The sequence below is a fragment of the Solanum stenotomum genome, chromosome 2 (assembly GCF_019186545.1).
Source record: "Solanum stenotomum isolate F172 chromosome 2, ASM1918654v1, whole genome shotgun sequence".
Classification (NCBI taxonomy): domain Eukaryota; kingdom Viridiplantae; phylum Streptophyta; class Magnoliopsida; order Solanales; family Solanaceae; genus Solanum; species Solanum stenotomum.
This window is the reverse complement of record NC_064283.1, coordinates 6,120,163-6,142,576: the sequence shown is the minus strand read 5'-3', so window position 1 is coordinate 6,142,576 and position 22,414 is coordinate 6,120,163. Positions and strand designations below refer to the sequence as shown.

At 33.0% G+C, this 22,414-nt stretch overlaps 3 protein-coding genes across 3 annotated transcripts in view; 2 read left to right on the top strand and 1 right to left on the bottom strand.

Annotated features, from left to right (window-relative positions):
* Positions 1-22,414, top strand: part of LOC125857039 (Werner Syndrome-like exonuclease) — a 153,237-nt gene that overhangs the window by 4,000 nt on the left and 126,823 nt on the right. The window lies entirely within an intron of this gene.
* On the top strand, positions 3,621-6,592 carry LOC125857025 (E3 ubiquitin-protein ligase WAV3). The gene is made up of 2 exons (XM_049536694.1): positions 3,621-4,280; positions 4,472-6,592. The coding sequence occupies exons 1-2, from the start codon at positions 3,915-3,917 to the stop codon at positions 6,368-6,370; spliced, it is 2,265 nt and encodes a 754-aa protein (XP_049392651.1). The 5' UTR covers positions 3,621-3,914; the 3' UTR covers positions 6,371-6,592.
* Positions 10,920-14,582, bottom strand: LOC125857029 (glutamyl-tRNA reductase 1, chloroplastic-like). The gene is made up of 3 exons (XM_049536697.1): positions 14,067-14,582; positions 12,745-12,986; positions 10,920-12,413 (listed from the first exon to the last, which is right to left on the bottom strand). The coding sequence occupies exons 1-3, from the start codon at positions 14,326-14,328 to the stop codon at positions 11,283-11,285; spliced, it is 1,635 nt and encodes a 544-aa protein (XP_049392654.1). The 5' UTR covers positions 14,329-14,582; the 3' UTR covers positions 10,920-11,282.

Here is a 22,414-nt window from a genome sequence, read left to right as displayed (position 1 = left end):
ACAAGTGAAACAAAACGGTCTGAAAAGAACTGACACTTTATTTTATAGACAATATTAACCTAGTTACATTAGATATAGCTGTGGTTCTAATACTAGGACCCATATAGTAAATGCTATGAGTAATAAATATTTTCATAATGACTCAAATATCAAGAACTTTCACACAAATGACCAGACTACTTCCCTATAATAGCCTCTCGTAGCTGTAAATTTTGCCTTTTAGTACATATTATAAAATATTTAAATTTGCTTTTTAATATTTGCAGTAGCAGAAGTTCCTATACATCTACTTCACCTACCTAAATCATAGCAAGATGCCAGTGTTGATTGGGATAATCATGCAATTTTTAAATTTTTTTTTGGTTGGTTTCAATAATTTTGATATGATAGGTAACAATTGCATTATGATTTTCAATTTCATTGCTTGTTTGTACATCTTTTAGTTATACATAGAGTAATTTATTTCCAAATTGAATTCTTTTATATTTACCTTCAGTAAATGTTCACAATTCATTTTACAGCAACTAAAGAGATAAATCTGGATTAAAATAGAAAATTCACAAAAATCTCACTAGTTTAGAAATTAATTACTTAGATACACTATAATTTATAATTTTACGAATCTTACAAGATTTTGGTGCATCCAGATATTTGATATATGTATATTGGAATACATGAGTTAAAGGCTTAAGTCATCGACAACCTTTTAAAGTTGTCCACATAATTCATTTAGACACCTCAACTAAAACTCTTACCTATTAGACACTTTAATATTAACAAATATTTATCTGTTGAAATATAAAATGACAACCAACTTTAAAAATATTGTGCGTGTAATTCACACACATTATCTTGACAAAATCGCGAATAGAATTACGACACGTGGCAAATTACTAATATATATGATATGAATATAAGTCAGATAAGGTAGTTTCCCCATTAAAATATGACCTAAAGGGAAATAATATTTAGGACTTATGTACCTAAGACAAATGGTAGTATCTCAAAATATCTTGCAAAAGAATTTGCGAAAGAAATAGTAATATCCTTTTGTTTTGAAAAAAATGAGAATAAATTTTACATACGTGGTTAATGAAACACAAGTGAAAACGATAAAATATCATTATAATCTTTTTTGACAAGCCAATTTCTAACAAATTTTATTGAAACGTTTTTAAATATTGATCCGTTATTTAATCTTATGAATCCTTTTTTATAAATCATATTACTAAATTTAGTCGAAATTATGAAATATATATGTGTGTGTGTGTTTTAATACGTATGAAGCCTTTTCATTTTACACAACCCCTAATATTTGCAAATTGATTTATCAATAAACATATATGCACCATATTTGAATTGATAAATCAAGAACTTTTTTTTTAAAAAAAAACATATATATTTTATTTAATTTTTTAAAAAAATTCCATAAAGGAAAGGTGCCTGTTGATTGACGAAGTGAATATCGAAGCTGAGATCATTATTTATTCCAAAAGAACTCGAGCTACAACATGATAGATTGAATAAATGTCCAATCCATACAAAAAGGTACTATTACATAATTATTTTATTTATGAATGAGATTCTATTGTACTTAAATCAATATTGTGACATCATAATATATCATTTAAGGACAAATATTTTAATGAAATTTATCCAAAATCACTAGTGATTATTTGAGTTAATTACATTTCACTCCCATCAAATGAGTAATTAGTTTCCACCAACTTTCCATTTTTAACAAACATATGTTATTTCTGGATTGATGTTTTTTGCTTAATATGAGTTTGTTTCTATATTAAAAAGAAGAAACAAAATAATTAAATAGAATAAGGAAATTTATTTGGTTAACTATGATTAAGTGTTACTTTGATGAACAAAATCTTATGCATTAGATTGTAATTGTTGTTTACAACATAGACAAAATCCACCTAGGTGAGTGAAGAAATCAAGAATTGCATGTGTTTAATCATATCGACTTTTTAATCATGATGAAATTAAAATAAACTAAGCTTATGTTGGTCATAAATTTTAAAATTAAAACTTACAATTTTGAGATTTATTTTTTGGTACTTGAAGATATTTTGAATATGCATTTTTATTTGAAAAAATATGAAGTTTTGTGCTTGAAACTTGAAAGTGCAATTTTTTTTCTAAAAATTGCCCTAGTTATTTGAAGATAAATTTTTGAATTCGATCAAATTCATGATAAAACATATATTTTAAGAAAAATTTAAACTTCGATCAAATTTTATGGTCAAACAAATATTTAAAAAAATCAAAACTTAATCTTACGGTCAAACAAATATTTTAAGATAAATTTTAAATTTTGATTAAAAAAAATATATTGTGAAACGCTAGCTAAGTCCTCTAGGAAGAAACCGTTGACCTTCAGATCCAAAATAATATTCTAGTTGCCCAAAATTATGTGACATCATTTGACTGGATACAAAATTTATGAAATAAGGAAAAACTTTGTTACGTTTACGAAATTGTCTTTATTAAAGTCAATTCATTGCTTACTTTTAGTGGACTTTTTTTACTATAAAATGTTAAATAGGATCCAATAAGCATATATGGAAATGATGCAATTCTTTTTTAGAGACCGGCTTAAAAAGGAAAGAGTGTTACGTAAAATTGACTTATTTTTATAATAAAACGTTAAATATGACTTTATAAGTATAAAATGAAAATGATGCGAATCTTTTTTAGAAATTGACTTAAAAAGGAAAGAGTGTTACGTAGGATTGACTTCTTTTTTATAATAAAACGTTAAATATGATCCAATAAGTATAAAATGAAAATGATGCGAATCTTTTTTAGAGGCAGGCTTAAAAAGGAAAAAGTGTTATGTAAATTGAAACAAGGGATGTATTAATTATTTCTTCCATCCCATTTTAGTTGACCATTAAAAATTATATATAAGAAAGTAATTTTACTAAGTAACCCCTTAAAAATTTCTCGAATTTTTTACAAACAAAATGAACAACTTTCAAAAAGAATCAATTTCAAGGTTAATAGAGGAAAATTTTAATTAACTTTATTGATTTAGTAAGATGTACAACTAATACGAGACAATTAATTTTTAGTAAGAGGATCAACTAAATTGATCAACAGTTATTTTGATATACTCTTGTTTTCTCTTATGTATATTTGTAGTAAGAGCTTGCTTGAATTGACTTAAAAGTTTGTCAAACTTACTCTTAAGTCATTTTGAGCTTTTGAAAGTACGTGATAAGGTTAAAAATTATTTAAAATAAGTCAAAAATGACTTTAAAAAAAGTTTAAAACCAAAAAATAGGTCTTTTCGTACTTTTTATTTTATTTTTATTTAAAAGTCATTTATTTGAATTTTTATTCATTTACTTAAAAAATATTTAAGTTTGACTTTTTATGTTTTAACTTAAAAGTTATTTTGTTTGACTTTTTATTTTTAAATTAAAAACTACAATATTTTTTTTAAGTCAATCCAAATAGGCTTCAAATATTACTTTCAAATCTAGATGGCAAAAACCAACCAAGCACCAGGTAATTTTCTCCTAAAATAAAAATAAAACTTACCATATCCCTAGGAATATACTTGTATATATATATATATATATATTGAATGAATAAACAAGACTACTCAAAAACTCCCCCATATGACACAAGACACAGAGTGCAATAGAAAGAAGAAACAGATCTCAAACACTTTATAGATGCAGCTATCTTTTTGTGTCTAATAGCAGCAAAAAATTAAATTCAGAGAAAAAAAAGGCACTGACTATAAGTCTGAGCTGAGATTTCTATATCTTTACTTTCTTTGTTTCTATCCTTTTCTTCTTCTTCTTCTTCTTCTTCTTCTTCATAATCTTAACTTTTTTGTCAACTTCTTTAGATCCATCAAATTTTCTTGAATCTTGAATTTTTGAGAAATGGGGACAGGATGGAGGAGAGCTTTTTGCACAACAATCCCAAGAGATAGAGAACCTCATTTTGTGGATAAACATGCACAAGATTCACAACAAGTTAACAACAATGGTGGACAACAAATCCCAACTCCAAAAAGCTGTGCAAAGCTTGGTTTTTTATCTAGTAGTAATCCTTCTACTCCTCGTTTGCGTTGCAAAACTAATAATACAGCTTCTTCCAATGACATTAGCAGTCTTATTAGTCCAAAACTCCATTGCAGAACTACTCCAAAATCCAACACTAAAAGCCCAAAAACTTTTCTTGGTCCCAATCCATCTTCTCCAAGATCCCCTTTTTCCATCCTCAAGAACACCCTCCGTCTCTCCAAAGTAAGAATTTTCACTTCTATGCATTTTTATATCATTTCTCTGTTATGTTTTTATTAGAGTTTGATTCCCCGTTCACTCAATTAATAGTTATTATCTCACAAAGTTGCTTTCTTTTTTTGAGAAATCAACCTGTTTTTCTCAATTCTTGGTTAAAAATCTAATCTCTTTGTGTTTTTTGCTATTTGCAGCAGCATAACTGTGGAGTTTGTACACAGAGTGTGAAATCAGGGCAAGGAATGGCAATATACAAAGCAGAATGTTCACATACTTTCCATTTTCCTTGCATTGCATCTCATGTTAAAAAACAGAGCAATTTGGTTTGCCCTGTTTGTAATTCCACATGGAAAGATGTACCCCTTTTAGCCATTCACAGACTTCAACAACAAGAAGATCAAAAAACCCCAAAACCAGAAGAAGTAGAATCATATCCCAATACCCCAATCAAAAAACAAGAAAAGTCATTACCAAATGTGAAAACTTATTACAAACCAGAACAGTGTGATTACAAAGGTTATAATGATGATGAGTCCCTTTTTACTCCTACTGCTGGAGCTAAATTTGTTTCGATACCGGAAGCAAATGAGGACCAAGAAGACAACGAAGAAGAAGTCGAAGAATTCCAGGGGTTTTTCGTGAATCCCATTTCGAGTGATGAAGCATTTGCCAACCAGAGAGATAACAGAAGTGTTGAAGTTAGCTTAATGCCTGAAGCTGCCATTGTTTCCGTTGGAAGAACTCATGAGACATATGCTGTTGTTCTGAAAATCAAAGCTCCACCACCTCCGCCGTCACCTCCAGCGGGGAATTCGAATTCCGGGTCGGGTCATTTTCTTGACCCGGCACGGCGTGCTCCGATTGATTTGGTTACTGTATTGGATGTAAGTGGCAGTATGAGTGGTGCAAAGATTCAAATGTTGAAACGAGCCATGAGATTGGTTATTTCCTCTCTCGGCTCTGTTGATCGGCTTTCAATTGTGGCTTTCTCTGCTACACCAAAAAGATTACTTCCTCTGAGAAGAATGACTCCACAAGGCCAACGATCGGCTCGGCGCATTATTGATCGGCTTGTTTGTAGCCAAGGAACTTGTGTAGGTGAAGCTTTGAGGAAAGCCGGTAAGGTGCTTGAAGATAGGCGTGAGAGAAATCCAGTGGCTAGCATTATGCTTTTATCCGACGGTCAGGATGAGAAGATCCAGGGAAGTAATACACACAATCGACGATCATCGGAATCCACCCATGTGTCCTCCACCCGGTTTGGTCATATAGAAATTCCGGTTCATTCCTCCGGGTTCGGGAAAAAAGGCGGCTTCAGCCATGAACCGGCTGAGGAAGACGCATTCTCGAAATGCGTTGGCGGTTTATTGAGTGTAGTGGTTCAAGATCTGAAAATCCAGCTGGATTTCTCCTCCGGTTCAGACCCGGCTGAGGTTGCAGCTGTTTATTCGTACAATGGTCGGCCAGCTGTACTCGGCTCGACTTGTGTTCGGCTTGGCGATCTATACGCCGAGGAAGAAAGGGAGTTATTATTAGAAGTAAAAATCCCAACAATGACTAATGGGTCACACCATGTGTTATCCGTTAGATGTTGTTATAAGGACCCCGCAACGCAAGAAGCAATTTATGGAAGGGAACATTCTTTATTGGTTCCGAGGCCTCAAGCCATTCGATCTTCCATCCCGAAGATCGAACGACTCAGGAACCTCTTTATAACTACGAGGGCGATTGCAGAGTCTAGGAGATTAATTGAGCATAACGAGCTATCTAGCGCGATGCATTTATTGTCATCGGCTCGAGCATTGTTGATACAATCCGGGTCGGCTTTTGTGGACGAGTATGTAAGAGGGTTAGAAGCCGAGCTCACGGAAGTGCAATGGAGGAAACAATATCAACAGCAGATAGAGCAACAAAAAATGATCCAACGGCAGAGAATGAATGAGAGGGAAATGAATTTGTTTTTAGATGAAAATGGTGAGCCGTTAACGCCTACATCGGCTTGGAGAGCAGCTGAGAAGCTAGCTAAAGTGGCTATGATGAAGAAGTCGATGAATAGAGTGAGTGATTTGCACGGCTTTGAAAATGCTAGATTTTAAATAAATTTTAATTTTGTAATAAATATGGTTAGGTTTTAAAGGAAGGCAAACAACTGGGGGAAGCGGCCCAATGGGCCATGCATATAACAGTGACTGTTGATCCGGACGGTCCGGCCCTTTCTGCAGAGTGTGACTCTTTGGAGTAGAGGCCCACTTAGGATTGATTGATTTACTGGGCCATAGCTTTTGTCTAGTATTCTAGTTTTTTTTTTTTTTTTTTTAATTATTATTCGTACTAAAAAAAAAAAAAGAGATTTCCTTTTGCCTTTTGTATTGAACAACGTTAGAGGACAATGTAAATGCAATTCTCAATTGGAATATTAAATTTTCATGCATCTTCTTTAATAGGCTCGTACTTTGACTATCGAATAAATTAACGTGATACACAAAATAGTCAAGAAGTAATCAAAAACTTCAAGACAAGTTTAAACTTGAAAACATTTTCTTACAGTAACAACTAGCCCAAACTCCATTTATAGGATCACACTACGTATAAATTATAATGTTGTAAATTGTAAACCACCAAATTATGCATACACTACACCACTAAATATGTTTTTTATTGGTAATTAGAATTTTTATAAATTTCTCTAAAGTCTGCAGCGACATTGGATCTAAATGAGAATTAACTAATGTCGAATAACACTATTTGTTACCTATATTGTTGTAAATTGTAAACCGCCAAATTATTCATACACTACACCACTAAATATGTATTTTTATTGGTAATTAGATTTTTTTTATAAATGTCTCTAAAGCTTACAGCGACATTGGATCTAACTGAGAATTAACTAATGTCGAATAGCACTATTTTGTTACCTATATTGTTGTAAATTGTAAACCACCAAATTATTCATATACTACACCACTAAATATGTTATTTGTAAATGTCTCTAAAATCTATAGCGACATTGGATCTAAATGGCAATTAACTAATGCCGGTAGCACTATTTGTTAATGTGCATATTTATTACCGCTAAAAGTTATATTTAATGAGAGGTTGAAAAAGTTCCACATCTTAAACTATCGATTCATATCAAAGTCGTATATTTTTGCTTAATGTGTGAATAACGTGACTTTTTTGGTCATCAATATATAAGTTTGAGATGAAAGATGAAGGACCTATCTGTTTAATTTTTGTTGTACAAGGACAAGTAGACATGAAAGATGCTTCTCAATTTACTACGTACTAACACAAAGTGACAATGTGACATTAAATATAGGTTCAAAAGGGGGCCAAAGTCTACGTTACGTGTTCAAAATCGAAAAATTCCATTTCCCAAACTTCTTTTCAATCTCTTCAATGTCTTGTTCTACTTGAAATTGATAAAATACATCATTTGATTCTTTGGTGGATATGTCAATGAGGCATTGTTTCTATGTTTTAATATGTTATACCAATTAAATCAAAGTTTTGGGAACAAAGAAGCTTATGCTATAGAATATTTTCCGTTTAAGTGGACTTTATGAATTGTGAATCTGAATTAATCATGTTAGTTATAAGCTTTGAATATTGAATGGTAAACCGGAGAAAATGATTAGATATTGTGTTTTTACTGTTTGGCATAGAAATATCGTTTACTAGCCATGTTCGGGCCTATATTTAAAATATAGTTATTGTTTGCAAATTTCAACTCCAGGATGGTTAATATTTTTAATTGCATGTGCTGAAAAGCGGCTATTTGTAAAATTCACCTGTTTTTATTTACTATATATATATTAAAGAACAAGTGATAGGTATGATTGCTTGAGTTTTAGCTATTGTGTTATACTCCATAAAGATGGTAAAGTATGTAAAACTTTTATTATTAGTTATTACTATCCCTAGGTTTATCCTAAAGTTTTGATAAATTATAATATGATTGAACCTATTCTATAATTAGCCTTTTCTTCCTTTTCCTTTAGTGTTTCTAGTCTAATTTTTTAAAAAAAAGAATGACTAGGTACTTTTGAACTTAATTTAAACAGTACTAATGATTATAGCTAGAAACAACTACTATAAATTTAATAAAGGAGGTAATTAATAATGAGTTAAAGTAGAATAATTGGATAATTGTATCCATTAACTAACTTTTATCAGCTCACAATAAAGTGGATATTCCTAAAAGATAAAAGATGATTGTACCTCTATAGCAGTAGGTGGTGTAACAATAATTTTAAGGAATAATATTTTGGAACAAAATAATTGTACTCTTGATGAACAACTAGATAAGTTGGTACATTTGCACAAAAAGATAAAAATAAAATAAAAAAATGTCAGTGTTTTTTAAAATTATTTTACCTAATACTACCAAAAAAATGACTCATATTCTGCAAATTCTTGGACACATTTCAACACCCAAGCCCAATGTCCAAAGTGCAAAAACAATGAATTGGACAAAGAAGATAAATGACCTAAAGTCTCAGAGTTTTATCATACTATATTTTAACCTAAGTTTCACCAATAATTGATGCATGCAAAGAATGACATTGAATAAAGCCTGTATAAATATGGCTTATTGGAAAATTTATTCATGTGATTTAATTGGGACCACATTCTTATCTAGTTGAAAAAATAGGGGTCTACATTATCTATAGGGAAGGCTAGTTTTAGCGATAAATGTTAGTAAAACTTTTGATGTAAGGCCGCGATCCCAATGACCCTTGAAAATGGGTAGTTTTGAACTTTTGACCTCCCGTTTTCCCCATGGCCAAATCTTCAAGGTCAAAAGTTCGTTATAGTTGAAGTTTTGTCTATGGAGCAAGCGAGGTGAAAAGTTCAAGACTGCTTGCTCACCTCAAAGGTCATTTTTGTAAATCACTTTGCCTTAAAGTAACATCACCTCCAGTCTAACACTTTTTTAGCATATATAACCAAGTAATCATAATTCTCTTTACTAGCAAATAGGGTGAAAGTTCTATATTGTTAATTGTCTTGTCAAGATTTTACTTGATCCTTCACAGACATAAAAGCTTATCCTATGCTTCATTTTTTGCACAAAAATAGGAATAAATAAGATAACTTAGTGGTATATTATTATTTTGTCTAGTTTTTTATGGTATTAATAGTGTCATTTCTCACATCTTTATGGCCATCTACACTTGCTTGTGGGTAAATGTGTCTTTATGGCCATCTAATGTTCATGAACTCTTTTTTTTTATTATGACCATGGTATCCAGGCCAGCTTTCGTACACACCTTGACTAATTCCACAGGATACTTCCCACCTCTCAGTAGCAGTAGGTACCAGGTAGGTTATCTCATCTAATGTTTATGAACTTGATAGAGAAAGAAGCATGACACATATAACACAAGTATACCCTAACTGGACTACAAAGATAAGTGGTGATATTATACAAACCAGAAAAAGGACACAACTTAAATGAACAAACAAATTAATGTGTTGACAGAAGAGTGGGGGTGGGTGAGGTTCATTATTGATGACTTTGGAACTGATGATGTCTTTGAATTGCGTATACTCTCTTATTCATGGCTTGTCAGCTATCCCTTTCATACCCTATAGCTAGGATTTGAAGCTAATGGATTCGGTTTTAGTCTTTTTGAGTTACTCGTTCCAACTCAAAGTTAGAACCAAAGTTACTGGGCTCTTCCGAACTCCCCTCTTACATTCTAGCTCCACCCTGTTGCAACTGTTTTAGACATGAGTATTTGTAAATGCTGAACTTCAGTATCTATTATATAGTGAAACATTGAAAACTTATTCAAAGAGTATCTCCAGACCCCACTTGTGGGATTACACTAGATTTTTTGTTGTTTAAAGAGTATCTCGAGTGAAATGATTGGGCTCATAATAAAATGTGATCTTTATATGTTTAAGGAGATTTCTAAACAAGTGAAGCAAAAGATTTATAAGAGCTCAGTTTCATGTATAATCTGACCATTTAGTCATAGCCAGAAGAGTAAGTTTCATATATTTATTATAATAAGCTCCTTATTCTAATAAACTCAGTCCTGCTTATACTTTTTGAAGGAAGTTTCAAGAAAATCTATAATAACAGTAGTAAATAGAGCTCTGCATTTTCAAATATGAAACTGACCTTAGGGAGGATTCGATTAAAAAAAAATAATGGCTTTAACTTAAGCTCAAAAGCTAACTCGTGAGATTAGGATTGCCCCAGACCATAAAAAGAGAGCATCCCATCCCTAAAGTACTGACTTGGGGACTCAACAGGACCGCCCTCCGAATTCAAAGTTTTCTCTTGAAAGTTTAGTTGTGTAGGTTTGATATGCAAAGAACAGAAGGTCATCGGCTAACAAATTTGACAAGTTCTAGTTCCACTTTTCAGGATTCTTCCCTAGTTTTGGTACACCAAAACCTACTTGAACCTTTTATGTTCTACCTGCTATGCAAAATCATTAGGGTATCAACAGTTGTACCAACTACTTTAATATCTGAGGCAAACAAAGTAGACGAACAATAATCTAAGACCAAGCTGTCTTACAGAACACTATCTTTGTTAGCATGAATTCTGTTATGTGAAAGAGAACAGAGCAGCATTACAGTAATCAATATTGTTGCATTTAACAATTACATTGCAGGGTTCCAAAGTGAAGGGAGAACAAGTTGAATGAAATTAATACATCAAAATAATAATCATTAAGTAAATGAATCAGAGAATATGTTACAAGGCTAGAACTGTTTGTGGAAGGAGTATATGGATCTCTCCCATGAATCACTCATTACAAGGATATAACTTCAAGTAATAACGTCGATAGAACAGCTACATACAAAATGTACTCTTAAGACACAAGAGGAATCCACAGGAAAGATTTCGGGTAGGGATCATATCCTGTCTATGCATTTCAATGAGAATTACAGTACGCCAACAGAAAATACAATTGAGGAATTCTTCCTCTTATTCAGTTGAGGCTCTGAGAGAATTTTCAATGAAAAAAGCTAGAGAGATTCACCTTATTTTTGAGTTTGCTCCACTTTAGCTCGGATTTTCTGTTCCAATACAGATATATCTGTCTCAAGGCTGAACATCCTATTTAAAGCATGCATATTCTCAAGGGTCTCACTCAATGTGCGGCTGTCACTCCCATCACATCTTAGGTGTTGCATGGGACCATGAAGGAGCTTGTTAACAATTCCACGACTAAGATCATCAACAGCCTTCTTTGTCTTCTTCGAGATATCATCGCCCATTTTTGACATGCACTTCTCCAGTTCAGCAACCCTTATTCTTTCTGCATAAGCCCTCAGTTTCTTGATGGTGGGAACAGTCTCCAGTGAATCCCTCCAAGCTTCAAATTGTTTGGATTCTTCAGAAATTATTGCTTGAGCTTCCATTGCTTTACGAAGACGGTCCTCCTTATTAGCTGCCACAACCTCTTTTAGATCATCTACATTGTACACCCGTGCATCCTCTAGCTCATTCACACAAGCACCAACATTCCTAGGAACTGAGATGTCAATGAAAAGCCTTAAACTTCCAACACTTGCACCAACAGGTGGAAGATCCACAACATGCTCTTTCATAAACAGTGGTGTTTCTGATGCAGTGCTTGTGAAAATAACATCAGCTTCAGCAGCACATTTAAGCATTTCATTGAGGGGCTTGTAGATTATCTCGACATCTTTCATTTCTTCACGAATGGCAGAAACTCTATCCTCACTTCTGTTTACAACAACCATCTTTGTGCATCCCTTGGCTACCAAGTGCTTAATCACAAGTTTCCCCATCTTGCCTGCTCCAATAACTAGCATCCTAGCAGTAGAGTGGCAGGATTCCGGAAGCTTCATCAGAGCCAACTCCACAGCAGCTGAACTTACAGAAACTGCCCCTGCTGCAATGTTTGTTTCAGTTCTAACCCTCTTTCCGACTGTGATTGCATGTTTGAATAGTCCACTAATGTTCCTTCCAAAGCCTGTAACTCCTTGACCAACCTTGACTACTTGCTTGACTTGAGCAAGAATTTGACCTTCCCCTAAGACCAAGGAGTCTAGCCCAGCAGATACTTCAAAGATGTGCTGTGTCGCATCATTATTATACAGTAAAAAGCGGTGCTTACAAATCTCTGTAACAGGGACTCCACTTGTCTGCAAAAGAAAAGGACAACTACTTATCAGTTTGATGGTTATACCTGTTGCGATGAATGCAAATTTCATGATTGTGAGCAGAGAACCACAATGTTGCAAACATAATGTAAAAACACAAGCTACGATCTATTCAAGGGGGAAATTCAGTAAGTTTTCTTTTAGGTTTTATTAGAACAATGTCTAGGATGTACGGCTCATAATGATATTCCCTTCTCACCAAGAAAAGGACAATGGATAATTGAACTTTGCTTTTTCTAATCACCATCCAAAGTAAAAGATAGCAGATGATAAAGCTACACTATCACATACACAGTTCAAGGGAAAAGAATACCTTTGACATCCATTCGGTAACTTCTTTAACGCCACGATGTTGAGAAAGAGCCACAACATAGATCTCCATCCTGTTACAGGTACTAAGAACTGCAGCTTCTTCAATATGATTCAAATTGCAGAGCTCTCCAATGGCTCTCGGCCACTCTGCTTCAGGAATAGCCAATTTTTCACGTACTTCAACAGGCGTAGTGTGGATACTGAGCCCAATGACAACGATACTGCTCCTCTCCTTGGTATATCCTGAAGCATATTAAGATTAAGAAAAAAATTACTTCTTACTGAGCATACACTGATTTATATTAAACAAGGGCAGAAACATATTACATTAGACATTTGCAATAGTGAGTACACTTTACTTATATTTGCAACTATGAGTCATGACCAGCACAACGATGTTATATATTAATTCAAGAAGATATCACATTGCCTATATTGTCAAATCATCAAAAACTGTAAGGACTGATACTACTGCACCACATGCAAAGTCTGCAACCAGGGTAGGCCAGGAAACTATCAAATATTTGGTCAGGATGCAAGAACACGATTCCAACTTCTCGCACACTAGCCGCCAATGAAAAAAGAACTAGGTAATTTCTTCCATTTTTCTAGCCTTGGTAGGCAGAGTTACCCGATAACCATTATATAACAGAAACATGAGGTCCAACTTCGCAAACTATCAGCCAATGCAAAAATAAAAAAAGTTAAGTGATTTCTTCCTTTTCCTAAGCCTTGGTAGGCAGAGTTGCCTGATAACCATTATATAATGAAACACGAGGTCCAACTTCTTGTTGCAGTATCTAGTTGATGATACGTTCCAATCTATCATGCAACAGGTAAGCAGCATAAGCACAAGCGACTTCCGGCCTTAACCTATGACAAAAACTAGCAAGATAACAATATCCTCACTAAACAAGGAATTGACTAAAGACCACAATTCCACCATATGCTCTTCAACTATAAGACAAAGTAAACTTTGCACCTACATATCTCAAATTGCATAAAGGACAAGCCTTGATCAAATAGGAAAAACTACTCCAAGAACAAAAGAACAGAATAAGAGAAAATAAGATAGATTAATATGGAGCAAATGAAGGATGCAGCAGCTAGAACATCTTCAGCTCATTGATCAAACAGAATCACTGAGCTGCTAAAGAATCATATCACCGGAGTTAATATAAAACACAGAAATCAATCAACCAACAATTAAATAGTAAAAACAAAAACACAATTAACTGCAAAAGCAAATCCAAATTCTCAAAATAATCATATATCAAAGTGAATAAAAGAAAAAGAAAAACTTCACACAAATGAAACACATACTGTCAGCAGCTGAGCTCTTAAGCTGTTCAAGAGCAGAAAGGCTAGAAGACGAAGTCACATTTCCAGAACTCTGACTCTGATCCACAACATCAGATGCTGCAACTTCACACCTGATCCCTGAATTGAACAAACCCTTTTGAATTGACAACCTTCTGACCCGACCCGGATTGCAAAACAACCCAATTGACGCCGGAGAAGCTGCCGCCGCCGATGATGATAAAGACTCGAGCTTGGCCCCGGAAAATGCGGTTGGAATAGCCATTTGCTGACAACAACAACAACAACAAATTCGAGCTCCCAAAAACCCTAACCCTAAATTTGTAATGTTGGAAAGAGATATGAATTGGGGGTTTTAGGAGCTCTGTGGTCAACAATGGTGGAAGGCGTGTGGCGTTCAAAGGGGGAAAATTTTGTGCCTTTGAGTTTTTCTTCAGTTTGTATTATTTTCAACTGTATTTCTTGAAAATAATTTGTAATTTTTGTATTTGGTAGGGCAAGTATTGACAATAAAGCTTTTTGGGGATTTCTCTGATTTCTGATTGGCTTTGGATTCCACGTTTTATCCACACTCACTAACTCCTATCCACCTTCAAATTTATGCGTTTTTTTCTATAATAATCGTGTTGTTCGAATAAATTTGTATATTTCAATTAATTTTACGAGATATCAATTATCTGTTACTTATTTGTAAAAATAGGTATCGAATAACTCAGCTTGAGTGAATAAGAAGTCGATGTTTTTACCTTTCTTGGAATTTAAATCTTAATATAACATGATTTTGAATTCATTTTATTAATTATTAGAATTTAGGCTACATTAGGAAACTTTGTTGTGGGTACATGATCTTTTTCTATTTTAATTGTGTGTTTATTTTATTTTATGTGTGGCATGAATTTGTGTGGTGAGGAAGGAGAAGGTAGAAAAGGTGGAATGAAATTGCAATCACTAAATTAATCTTATTAGTTTGTTCTATTCAATTCATCTCTTTTCCAATTCGTTTTTACTTTTGTAGGATTTTATCTTTAATTTATCAATATCACTTACTTGCAAAGTTTCACAAAACGCATCAAGCATATTGCATCTTTAAAGTATAATTAAAGTTTCAAGTTTTATAATTATAGATTTAGTAATCTTTTTAGTTCATACGAGTTGTCATATTTTGTTTTTGGAAAATCAGTTTGACTATCTTCTAAACTAAATTGGAATAAAATAGTTCAAGATTTAAAGTTGTGATTTAGATATTCAAACACTATATATATATATTACAAATTCTTTTTATTTTAATACGGTAAAATTTATATTTGCAAATATTGATTAAAATTTATATACATTTAACTCTCAAAGATTAAAATATGACAAGAATTTTTAGACGGTGAAATAGAAAAAAAAAAAAAGCAAATACCTAGTAAAACAAAAGTGAGTAGTTAGAGAAGCTATACTATTAAGGTGAGAATCATTATCTTGATTTTAGCCAATGAAACGCTTAAGTTGAGATACCTCTCATCGTCACACATAATTAATTGCCGTTTTCTTGGAAAATTTATTTTTCTAGTCTCTTATAAATATTTTTTAGTTCTAGATTTTTTATTTTCTGTATATATAGGATATCAATAATTATATAACAACACATGAAATTTGTAAAGAAAATGCAAGAGATATTTTGTAAATAAATAAATAAATAAATAAATTATTCAAATTTTAAGTGGTATAACGTGTCATTTCCTGATCAGTTTGTTTGTTCTCCCATTTTAACTTATTTAACGATTAATATTTTTTTTAGAAATAGATGTTAAAGGAAAAAAATGTCCTAATAATATCTTAGCATATGTAGAAAAAGATAGTGAAATAAAATGATTGGTGGAAAATGATAGTAAGAGATATTCAAAGAAAAAGATAAGATGAGAAGAGGAAATTGGTGATTGAGATTTATTGATGGATTTCCAAAGGGTCTTTTTCTGCCACAATTTTGTTTACAATATGGTCGTGGAGAATCTATGTACTTTCATCCATAGATATGCACACATTTGCATCTTGTGGCTTCCACAATTGCATTCAACTCATTTTACTAATATTTGTAACTATGTCTCTTCTATTTTAACAGTCATTTTAACTTTAAAATATTAGAATTTACAACTATTTTAGCTGTACTCTTAATATCATAAGGTTTGGATACACTTTGAATTTGATAAACACATTGCTTGTGAAGTATGGGTGTTGGAAATTGATATTCTAAGGAAATGATTGCTTAAGAAGTATGCATAATATTTAAGTGAAAAAATTAGTCTACTTTATTAAATGTGGATAACTCAGCAAATGATATCTTGTATCTATTGTTTTTCTTAATAGGAGTGGAAAGAGCTAAAACAACAATTAAAATGGTTGAGGAAGTAGTACTCACTCGATTAAAGGTAGATTTATAAAAATAAGTTTTATAGCACTTTCGATTTCTTAGTTATTGATATATTTTAAAATTGATCCTTGTGATATTTGACTGAGCACATGTAACTTGATATATGCAATTCTGATCTCTTTGCTACTTAATATTCATAGATTTATCATAATTATTAGTCGATCGATCACATAATTACTCATGTGTGATGTTAAATTTGTACTACTATTTTATATTTGATGGTAATATATTCTAAAAGCATTAACATGGATTGTGGTGTAGTAGTGAAACTGTTCCGTCCTTAAATCAGAATGAGTCTCGCAGTGCGCGGTTTGAATTTAATTGAAGCTCTAATACAAGCTCCAGACATTGAATAGAAAACCAAAAAAAATAGTTAGGAAAGTATTTCAAATACAACATACTTACACAAACACATATTTTGATTAATCTAAGATTAGATCAAATATAATTTTCATTGGACATCACAAAAACCAAAATCAATAATCACACAAATCTAATGAGTCTTGTAAACTAGGATTCCTTTGATCATACAACAAACTCTTAGTAAACTTATTGCAATTTGCAAATGTTTTAGAGAAATTCCAACTACTAACAAGTTGTCCAAAATTATTCTTCACATATTTTCAAGCAACCTTACAAGCATTGGCATGCGTCCAACTAAAGACTTGGCAGGCTCAACTGGTCAATTAAAGACTTAGCCCATAGGCCACAACTTGGGGAAAAAATAGTTGGATTGCTCAATTTATAAGTCACGAGTCAAAAGTTTAGCCATCATTTCAAATGTTATTATAAAGAAGAAAATTTTTAATCCGAAAATAATATCTGAAGAAAAATACCCTAAACTAAAACATGAAACGATCTTGTTGATGTTCAAACTTTGAAAATTCCTAGAGTTCCAGTTCGAATTCTACCTTTTTTCATGGAGTTTGAGATAGGTATCATGAGCGAATGATGATAATGTTTTAAAATAGATATCATGAATGATAAAATAAAATCCCTTCATTTATGTTTAAGTGTCTTTTTTTCTTCTTAGTTTGTTTCTAACGAAATGTCTCTTTTGTATCGGATAGCGCTTTAAGTTCAAGATTCTATATGGTATATTTAAGACAAGAAGACTCAAAGGGCATTTTAGTATATTATATAGTAATACATACATCTAAAGTTTTTTTATTATTATTTCCCACCCAGTGTCCGGTACCCACATTGAAGCCCGACTAAATTCGGATTCGTGCCGAGAAGCCCCACATTGGGGGGTAAAACGCTCCCTAACAAAGACGACTCCGTACCCAAGGGGGACATCTAAAGTTTAAGACTACATCACAAGATTTAAAAATTCTTTTTCTTAATTAATGTATCTATTAAATTAAATCAAATGGAGTTCAAATATTAAAATATCTAACATGAAAGAGATATGTAGGTGAAAATGATTAACTCACTCATGATACCCCTTTTAAATTTAAGGATAATGTTTTGGAGTTAAAGTTGAAACTTCATGATTGTGTCTTTGAATTCGAACAAGCCTTGCCATAAATATTTCAACATTAATTTTGTTTTTAACGTTGGGTTAATTAGAACTCCAACATAGTAAGATAGAGTTTCACATTTAAGTCGGNCGGTGGAGCCAAGACTCGGGTTAGAACGGTTGGAGGTGACTCGGAACATTTCCCAGTTGAGATGGGGTTGCACCAAGGATCAGTCCTTAGCCCCTTTCTATTTGCTTTGGTGATGGATGAGTTGACGCGGTCTATTCAGGAGGAAGTCCCATGGTGTATGTTATTTGCGGATGACATAGTACTGATTGATGAGACGCGGGACAGAGTTAATGCGAGGTTGGAGGTGTGGAGACAAACGCTTGAGTCCAAGGGGTTTAAGTTGAGTAGGACCAAAACAGAATATTTAGGGTGCATATTCAGTGATGCGTTGGATGAGGCAGATGTAGAAGTGAGACTTGCCACACAGAGCATCCCCAAGAAAGAAAGTTTTAAGTATCTTGGGTCTGTAATTCAAGGAAGTGGTGACATCGATGATGATGTCACACATCGCATTGGGGTTGCTTGGATGAAATGGAGGCTTGCCTCTGGAGTCTTGTGTGACAAGAAAATTCCACCTAGACTTAAAGGTAAGTTCTACAGAGTGGTAGTTAGACCAGCCTTGTTGTATGGAGCGGAGTGTTGGCCAGTCAAGAACTCTCATGTTCAGAAAATGCAGGTTGCGGAGATGAGGATGTTGAGATGGATGTGTGGACATACTAGGAGTGATAGGATAAGGAATGAAGTTATCCGGGAGAAGGTGGGAGTGGCCTCTGTGGTGGACAAGTTGAGGGAAGCGAGACTGAGATGGTTTGGTCATGTGAAGAGACGGGGCGCAGACGCCCCAGTGAGGAGGTGTGAGGGGCTGGTTGTAGAGGGTATGCGGAGGGGTAGAGGTAGGCCTAAGAAGTATTGGGGAGAGGTGATTAGACAGGACTTGGCTCAGCTTCACATTACCGAAGACATGGCTCTAGATAGGAAGGAGTGGAGGTCTCGTATTAAGGTTGAAGGTTAGTAGGACTAGCGTGTTGTCTCTCCTTGCTAGGGTAGGCGTGTGTAGTAGTCCTAGTCTTGCACTTGCAGTTCTTGTATGTGATATCGATAGCCTTTTGTTGTTTATTGCGTTTCACTTCTCTCATTGATTATTGATGTCATTGTCTTTTTGTTGATTGTATATTATCTTTCGTATTTGATGGTATGTATTTACACTGTCTTCCTCGCCTTTTACTTGGATTTGATGTACCTGAGCTGAGGGTCTTCCGGAAACAGCCTCTCTACCTCGCACGAGGTAGTGGCAAGGTCTGCGTACACTCTACCCTCCCCAGACCCCACCTAGTGGGATTTCACTGGGTATGTTGTTGTTTTGTTGTTGTACAGATTTGTCCTATTTCAATTTTTAAAAAATGTCCAAGATAGTTAGATGCAACATCTAAATTTGGTTTGACATGATCAGATACACATGAATATATATTTCAAACATTAGAATAATGTATGTGTATATAATATGAGGATTTTTATCAAAACGTACCGTCCAAATAAATAGTTTATATTATGTATAGTCTTATAACTAGTTATACTTGAACTCTTGGATAGGGCTCTAATTTATTAAATTCTTTTAGCATTTTGGCACATTCATCACCCAATCAAATGTGGTTCATATCATGTTACAGGTCAATGAGATGCAAAGGAAATGTCGTACTAAATAAAATGACGTTTATTTTTCATAACAAAAATGAAATAAAGTTAATTTATTATTGAAATCGCGACTAGTATCGCTATCACTTTAGTTGCTGACTTGCTGCCTTATATTTGCTCATTCACAATTACTATCACAAGAAACTGAAAAAGTTGTTTATATTTCTAAAAAATCTTATGCACTCCACGACTTTCTTATGTTACATATGGGATCTCGAAAATTGAATTTAATTATTATTCCAGTCAACAAGTTGAAAAACTTTCTCATTTCTTTGATAAAATTAGGTAGCTTCAATTTATACAAATTAAGGAGTTGTTGACCGTTGTTTACTAAACGCTGATTCTATCTCAGCCAAGCAATAAAAGCCAAGAATTGATCAATTCATCATGTATTAGAAGTGTATGAAGAACTTCACAAATTTTAAGATTGTAATATCAAAATAGAGAAAAGTTTAAATCATTATATAACCATATCTTCAAATGACCCCTAAATACACAATATCGAACAAGATTCGGCTACATTATTAAAGATTTAGAGTTGGTTTGGCATTGCTGCTAAAAACGGTTTATTTCAGAAATATTTTTTAAATATAGCTTTTTAGAAAAGTGCTTTTGAAAAAATAATAATTTATGTTTGGTTAATTAATTTGAAAAGTATTTTTTATAAGCAAATTGTGTTTGACTAATCTTTTAAAAAAAAGTGTTTTTGAGAGTCAAATTACGATTAAGGAAAGTATTAATGTACTTTTAAGGGATAAGGGTCTGAAAAATACCCCAACTTTGGTCGGATTTGTTGTTGCGATACTAAACTTTCATGAGGACCTATTACCTCCCTAGACTATTTAATACAGTATTTTTTACCCCCTGAACTATTTAATAGTGTATTTTAAAGGTATATATGTGCCCACGTGGACACATTACTATTTATAATTTTGCATTATTTTTTATGTCAACGTGGGCAAATATATATGTTTAAAATACGATATTAAATAGTCTAGGGAGGTAATAGGTCCTCATGAAAGTTTAGTATCGCAACAACAAATTCGACCAAATTGGGGTATTTTTCAGACCCTTATCCCTACTTTTAATATTAAATGTGGATAACTTAGCAAACGATATCTTGTATTTATTATTTTTTCTTAATAGGCGTGGAAAGAGCTAAAACGATAATTAAAACGGTTGAGGAAGTAGTACTCACTTGATTAAAGGTAGATTTGCAAAAATAAGTTTTATAGCACTTTCGATTTCTTAGTTATTGATATATTTTAAAATTGATCCTTGTGATATTTGACTGAGCACATGTAACTTGATATATGCAATTCTGATCTCTTTGCTACTTAATATTCATAAATTTATCATAATTATTAGTCGTTCGATCACATAATTACTCATGTGTTATATTAAATTTGTACTACTATTTTATATTTGATGGTAATATAGTTCTAAACGCATCAACATGAATTGTGATGCAGTAGTGAAACTGTTTCATCCTTAATCAGAGTCTCGCAGTGCGCGGTTTGAATTTAGTCGAAGCTCTAATACAAGCTCAAGACACGGAAAAGAAAACCAAAAAAAATAGTTAGGAAAGTATTTCAAATACAACATACTTACACAAACACATATTTTGTTTGATCTAAGATTAGATCAAATGTAATTTTCATTGGACATCACAAAAACCAAAATCAATAATCACACAAATCTAATGAGTCTTGTAAACTAGGATTCCTTTGATCATGCAACAAACTCTTAGTAAACTTATTGCAATTTGCAAATGTTTTAGAGAAACTCCAACTACTGACAAGTTGTCCAATAATATTCTTCACATATTTTCAAGCAACCTTACAAGCATGGGCATGCGTCCAACTAAAGACTTGGCAGGCTCAACTGGTCAATTAAAGACTTAGCCCATAGGCCACAACTTGGGGAAAAAATAGTTGGATTGCTCAATTTATAAGTCACGAGTCAAAAGTTTAGCCATCGTTTCAAATGTTATTAAAAAGAAGAAGATTTTTAATACGAAAATAATATCTGAAGAAAAATACCCTAAACTAAAACATGAAACGATCTTGTTGAAGTTCAAACTTTGAAAATTCCTAGAGTTCCGGTTCGAATTCTACCGTTTTTCATGGAGTTTGAGATAGGTATATGAGCAAATGATGATAATGTTTTAAAATAGATATCATGAATGATAAAATAAAATTCCTTCATTTATGTTTAAGTGTCTTTTTTTCTTCTTAGTTTGTTTCTAACGAAATGTCTCTTTTGTATCGGATAACGCTTTAAGTTCAAGATTCTATATGGTATATTTAAGACAAGAAGACTCAAAGGGCATTTTAGTATATTATATAGTAATACATACATCTAAAGTTTTTTTTATTTATTTCTCACCCGGTGTCCGGTACCCACATTGAAGCCCGACTAAATTCGGATTCGTGCCGAGAAGTCCCACATTGGGGGTAAAACGCTCCCTAACAAAGGCGACTCCGTACCCAAGGGGACATCTAAAGTTTAAGACTACATCACAAGATTTAAAAATTCTTATTCTTAATTAATGTATCTATTAAATTAAATCAAATGGAGTTCAAATATTAAAATATCTAACATCAAAGAGATATGTAGGTGAAAATGATTAACTCACTCATGATACCCCTTTTAAATTTAAGGATAATGTTTTGGAGTTAAAGTTGAAACTTCATGATTGTGTCTTTGAATTC